Source organism: Tupaia chinensis, unplaced genomic scaffold, assembly GCF_000334495.1.
Source record: "Tupaia chinensis unplaced genomic scaffold, TupChi_1.0 Scaffold143976_1, whole genome shotgun sequence".
NCBI classification, from domain to species: Eukaryota; Metazoa; Chordata; class Mammalia; order Scandentia; family Tupaiidae; genus Tupaia; species Tupaia belangeri.
The window spans coordinates 270863-277739 of record NW_006203827.1 but is presented as its reverse complement, the minus strand read 5'-3'; the positions used below and the strand labels follow the sequence as shown (position 1 = coordinate 277739).

The window sequence follows — 6877 nt, the reverse complement described above, 5'->3', positions numbered from 1 at the left end:
TCGACAGAGCCATGATGCTAACTGCTGGTCCCGCACCCGGTGTGTTTTTTAAGCCACCAGGTCCGGGACTGGAACTGTGGTTGACTATGTGGGGAGTCCAGCAACATAACCATTACACCATCTGCTGGTCAGTGAGTTTCTTAACTGCAGAATTTTATAGTACTGTTAAGAGATTAGTACATATTTTGAAGCTAGAGATATCTACTATATGTTATTTCCTAAACGAAATAATTTCATGACAAAGACCGGCATTCCACAGAACACAGTCTTAGAAAATTCTATCTTGGCTCATAAAGGTCAGTCTCTTGCATCTTCATGATGCTTATCTTCTCCTAAAAATCTATTTAAATGTTTACAGTGGGAGAAGTCATTGTCCATGGGCCTTCCTCTAAGGAACTCCCCCCATTTTACATTGAGTTCCTTCCTCATCCCTATCTGGGTCTCTCCAATTACTTTTTTTTATCCAATCACTTTTTGCTTCTTTTTCCAAAGGTCGTAGCTCTGCCCTTTTGATGTCCTCCACTCCCACCCTCTGGATTCTAGGCAAGTTGAGGGTAGCTTCTTAGAAACATGTGGTGTATGGGCCCACCCTGGTATTCCTCACCAAGTGTACATAGGGAACGAAGTAGCCAAGGGCAGCAGCAGCAATTCCGAAGGCCCAGATGCGGTAGGTGCGCTGACGGAATACTCGCATGTTGAAGTACTTCCTGAGCTGAGCCAGAAAGCGCTGGTGCAGGGTGTGGTCACCCCTCTTGCTTGGGGTGTCCTGGGAGCTGGGCAGGAGGGGCCGGTAGGTGAGTGAGAGCAGCATAAGAATAAACATGAAGGTACTCAGCACCTGGAAGGTTTGGGCCAGCTTGATCTTTTCCCCCAGCATTTTGATGAGGAAGGGAAAGGACATGGAGAAGACGCTACTCCCAGCGGATACAACACCATTGGCCAGACCCAGGCGTCGTTGGAAGTAGTGGCCCAGGATGACGAGGGATGGCTGAAAGGCGAAGGAACAGCCGCAACCAAAGAGAATCCCATAAGTGAAGTAGCGCAGGCTTAGGGAGCTGTGGGAGAGACACCAAGAGCTATCCTTAGCAGCCTGGCCATCAATCTACCTGTCCTCCTCCCTTCAGCCCCCCACCAAGACCTCCCTTCCTCCAACCTTAACTCAAAGCCACACTTGCCACTGAACTTCCAAGCAGACAAAGAATAGGGCCTCTGATCCCCATTTTGAAGATGGAAAAACAGAGGCTCAAAGAGTCCAAAGTAATCTAGCTGGGGATCAGCAAAGTTTGTACTTGAATCCCGGTCTATGTAACTGTACCATGACTCATAGCACCCCATCAACAAGGGCTGTCCAAAAGAAAGCTGAAACTAGCTTATGCAAAGGCTAGATTAGGGGCTACAGGGAGTCAGTGCCTTAGAGAGAGTAGTTTCACTTTCCTGCTCATCTGTACACCACGGGCATGCTGGTAACCAAAGTTTAATCCTAAGCAACAACAAAGGTCTGCAAGGAGCCAAGATCCTGGAAGAATAAGACCTTGCATAGGACTCTATAGTGTTTTTCTTCACGCTCAGGGCTCTCAGTATTTCAGTGGCTGATAGATCTCCTCAGTGACATCCCCTACCCTTCCCTGCCTAAAATCCACTAATAGATCCTTTGCCTCAGGCCCTGGATGATCCCCACAGAGTTCTTGAGGTAGAGTCCTTTTAACTTTCAGAGTCCCACCTCTTTTGCTGGACATGCTATAGATTAGTTCTCCAGAGTAGCCTGGCTGCTTGACAGAAAGTGGAGACCCAAAGAAGTTGTGTGCCTGGCAAAGTAAGACAGGCCCTGGCTTAAAACTCTTAGGCCTTGCTGTGGCCATAAGCCTCTATAACAGAAGGCAAAGTGTTAGAAGGGGAAAGGCTATAGGAAAGGCTATAGGAAGCACAGCTTAGCAGACTATCTGCTCCAAGATAATACTGGCACAACCTAGTGAAGATTTTTTTTCTGAGAGTTTTGTGCTATAGGGCATGTGTGTGCACCAGAAAGAGAGAGACAAAGAAACGGAAAGCGAGAAATCACCCCCCAGGGAGGATGGCCATGCCACAATCCCTTCTACATTCTCCTCTTGGGATCTTAGACACACATGTATATGCACCTGGCATGAGTTTAAGTCATCAGGTCCAGGACTCGAACCACAGTTGACTACATGGGAGCCCAGCGACATAGCCAATACACCAACAGAATTTTGTTTTATTTTTGATAACTCCACATAATTTGCAATAGTTCTTATCTGACCACTTAGTTACCTAATACTCTTCTTGGTCAAGCAGTTCTTTCCCAGAGACAGAACTAATCATCAAATAAAAAAGACCGGGCCTATGCTACAGAAATGATGTGATGCTAACAACCATGAATCCACAATAGCTGTCGTCACTGTTGCTTTCCATTTGCCTGAAGTCACTAAAAGTGAGCAGGCATTCAGGTTTCAAAAAGATTGTCTCCATTTGGAACACATAGCTAAGCCAACTGCTTCTCTTTTGTCAGGTTCTTTGGAACTTGTTCCCATTAGATTCTAGGTATTGGTTTAGGCTAGGGACTTTTCTAAGAAAGAGGAATTAGACCTTCAGAGAAAGGACTGGTGAGAACAAAATATGGGTCCAGCTCAGGGTGCTGTGTGGTGGATCTGTTTCTAGCTGGGCCTTAGAACAGGAAGCTCCTGAATTGAGCTTGCCAAAGCCTCGCCAGCCCTGTCTGTACTCTGCTTAATTCTACATCATCCCAAGAAACTCAGAGCCCCTCGCCAGCCCTGTCTGTACTCTGCTTAATTCTACATCATCCAAAGAAACTCAGAGCCCTGATTGAAACAATAGGAAGGATGACTTGGAGCTCTAGCCACAAACAGAACCACTTTTCCACTGGATTTGAAGCCATCCAGAATATTTCTTGGCTCTGAAGATGTTCTTATAGAAAGAGCAAAAGTGGTGGGGTGGAAGTTAGGGGCCAGAGAACAGAACACCTACTCCAATGTGCCTGAAAAACAGTGCTAGAGGATAACACCACATCTGAGCTCCTTCCGCTCCTATAACTGAGCCCATGTGAATTGGAAAGGAAATGGGATCCGTATGTTGCTAATTTGTTTACACTTTGCTCAGTCTTAAAAACAATTCTCTGCTGTGTCACACTGATATTGGAGCTGCTTCTGAGGCCTAGCTCCTCCCCATAAAGAACCAGGCACCATCTTGCTGAGTGCAAATGAGGCCAATCACCAGAGGGGTCCTGAAAAAGTTTGGAGCTGCTGCCCTGGGAGAGCTGACCAGGTTCCATGCAGGAGATGGTTTTCCTCTTCCCTGTCCCAGTTGGATGGAATGGTGCCAAGGAATCACTGCAGGCCAAATCCAAGCTCTGCTGCAAGGCAGGCTGGGCAGCCAGAAATGCTCAGGTCATAAAGAAAGCTGTCTCACCCTCACAGGGTCCAGTTGAGGCAGAATGCAATATCATTCTCCATTATGAGAGGAACCTTTGGCCTAGGGAGCACGGACCATCTCTGAGGAGCCAAGTTCAGAAAGCAAGTCTCTGACAAGTTAGCTCTGCCCTCATTCCAGACATGTCACTGTGGCCATTTCTATGTCTCTAGGCTGGCACTCTCTTACATCAGCCCAAAAAGTTTGGAAGTAGAAGGTACTACAACTTCCAAAGTACCTTTGGCAGAAAGTCAATGAAGTTCTTGAGAAATTCCATATCTTTCAAGCTGTGGTATAGTGTCTTTATTCTCCCTTCCCCTACACACATATTTCTACAGGGCTGGCAAAAAAGGTGGGGACAGAAAATGAACTTGTAACCTGTTCCTTACCTGACACTACAAGTTCTATCAGTGGGACTAGTGGAACTAGAGTTGAGCTTAAACCTACATGGGTAGCTAGGTTCTGGGTCTACGCCTCAGTAAAGGTGTAAATATCCTTCTAAATATCTAAATATCGTTCTCATGCCCAAGACATAAATCTTTATCCTAAATCATCCATATGTTGGCACCCAGAAAGGGACCAGAAATGCTAAACATCCTTGGAATCACCTGACCTCTTATTCCATATAAGAGTCCTTCAAGAATTCTAGAATGCTAGGTGTTCACATGGGCTCATTTTCAGGAGGGAAGATGAGGTCATGAGATAGATATGTGGTACACTGAAGGGGAAGAGAATGGCATAGCAGAAAGAAACCTGAAAAGACTACCTGGTCTAATCCCTTCATGTTACAGATATAGATATTGAGGCGCAGAGAGGGGAATGGTACTTATGAATTATTCCATAGTCATTCTCTGGACAAAACTGGACTTAGGGCCACCTCTGTGAACCATCAGGCTTAGGCTCCTCCCAACACTTTGGAACTCTTGGGTCCTCTTTGGGGGTAGTCCCTATCAATATGTCATGGGGATTCTGCTTAGATTAATCCCATTGTATCATGAATCTTGAGAGTAGAGTCATTGAGGGCCCTACATAGCCATGCCACAGAGGATTCTGCAATGAAAAGAGTGTCCCTAGCTGAAATCCGGAAAGAAGCCAACCCTCTCCCCTGGGGAAATGGCCAGCAACCTCTAGTCTTACCTGGTGAAGGAGCTGGTATGGAGGCCAATGAAAGCAACAGCAGCTCCCGCAGTTGCTGTGATTCGACAGCCCAACCGGTCAGTGAATATACTCACAATGGGAGAACAGAAGAAGATCATGCCCATTGCAAGGGCTCCTACCCATGCTGCAGAGAAAAAAAGCACAAAGACATTTTGACTTAATATGGTACCTGATGGGGATGTTGGTATCTCAGTTCTCCACTAGTCTTTCAGGCACTGCATTGGTCTGTACTGCCAGCTTGCTGGTCCCTCATGGTCAGAGATGTATGCAAGCAGAGGATAGGTATAAAAGATAGGATTCAAGCATGGAGGGGGGGGGGCAATTCAGATTAACTGATATTTCGGGCTATTTCAGGGACATTAAGATCTGGCGTTTTAGACACTGAGCTACTTGGCTTCAGGGACAAGGACCATGGGGGGTTAAGTTTTTAGAAGCTAAGGTCATTTAGACAATCCTGTGAAGATAATAAAATTAAGGAGCAAGAAAAGCCACAGACAAAACCCTTGAATTGTACTAGGATGCATAACAGGTTCAGAACCCACCCAAAGATTTCTAAGGACACTGTTCAAGAGGGTCATGAAATCCTCATGCAGAAATTCTTCAACAGAGTCCGTGTTTGGCAAATCTGACTAAACTCAAATAAGAAGAGCATATCCTGTTTTTAAAGGTTCTTAGGTGTCTATAATAATCCTCACCGGAGAGAACGAAATTTACCATTATACTTGGATTCTTCTAGCCCATTTCCCTTGCTCAGCTTTCAGAAGGAAAGTCCAAACTTTGTTTGAAGGCTGTTAGCAAGTTTCATCTTGAACCTTTCTTTTCTAGGCTAAATAATCTTAATTTCTTTAACTTACCTTCTTAGGTTTAATTTCTAACTTTGTAATTACTTTCAGAGATGTCTGAACACATTCCAAGTCTTCGTCATTATCAAAATGCATTCATTGAGTGTCATCTGAGCAGTGGGCTGGGTTAGCTTATGGCTCTCTTCAATTGTGTAGCCCCAAGTGGGCCAGAAGAGAGCAGACTGAGGAAGTTAGGGTTAGTTCACCCACTGTATCTCTTACCTCAGTACCAAATAGGTTGCTCAGCTTCCCATTGGAAATCTTTGCTTTTCTAAGACCCTATTCTGAGCCCTAGCTTCCTGGCTCCAAAAGTACTTGCCTAGGACATCAGGAGACCTAGAATTTCATCATAGCTTCACCTTTTACCTTGCAATTTCAACTTTTATCAGCTGTGGGAGCTTGAGGTCATACAGCACTCCTCTAATCCTCAATTTTCTCATCTGTGAAATAGGGATTAAAATTTCTGCTGTACTTTCCTCAAAAAAATGTTTAATGATGATCAGATATAATTATAGATATAGCATATGTATAAGAGAGCTTTATAAATATCAACAGTAATACCATATACAAAAATCAATACAAAATGGATCACAAACTTACATGTAAACTTCAAACTATAAAACTCCTAGAAGAAAGCATAGGATAAAAATATTTCTGACCTTTAGTTAGGCAAAGATTTTGCAAATATTCACAGAAAGTATGATCCAAAAAAATCTGATATTTTAGATTTCATCAAAATTTAAAATTTTCACTCATAAAATAGTTATGAAAATATAAAGACAAAGAAAAAGCCATGGGAAAAACATTTGAAATCACACATATCTGACAGAATGGTATTCAGCATGCAAGTATGAGTTCACTCTCACAACTCTAAGAAGAAAACAAAAAAATTCCAATTTAAAATATGGGTAAAAGACTTAACCAAAGGGCCAGCAGGTGGCATGGTGGTTAAGGTGCTCAACTCCTACATGGCTGACCATGGTTTGAGTCCCAGACCTGGTTACTTGTTTTCTCACTTTCTCTGATGAAATAAAAAATAATAAATAAATAAAATTATTTTTATTTTTATTTTAAAAATTTTGTTAAAGAGAAGTTTTTGCTATAGGGTGCATGAGCTCGCAGGAGAGACAGACACAGACAGAAATCAAGAAATCACTCCCCCCTCCAGGGGGTTGGCCATGCCGCAATCCCTTCTCCTTCATTCTCCTCTCGGGATTTTTGGCACATATGCACATACCTCTGGTGTGAGCTTAAACCACCAGGTCTGGTACTTGAATCGTGGTTGATTATGTGAGAGTCAAGCATTATAAACATTATGCCATCTACTGGTTCTCAATAAAATTAAATAATTCTTTAAAATTTTTACAAAAAAGGGCCCAGCAGGTGGCATGGTGGTCAAGGCACTGGACATTCCCACATGGCTAGCCATGGTTTAA

At 43.7% G+C, this 6877-nt stretch overlaps 1 protein-coding gene across 1 annotated transcript in view; it reads right to left on the bottom strand.

Annotated features, from left to right (window-relative positions):
• SLC16A2 (solute carrier family 16 member 2) overlaps nucleotides 1-6877 on the bottom strand; it is a gene marked incomplete at its 5' end in the record, with an annotated part of 201503 nt that overhangs the window by 8422 nt on the left and 186204 nt on the right. The window contains 2 exon segments of the mRNA XM_014583011.1: nucleotides 605-1055; nucleotides 4579-4723. Of these exon segments, the coding sequence (XP_014438497.1) occupies nucleotides 605-1055; nucleotides 4579-4723 (596 nt within the window).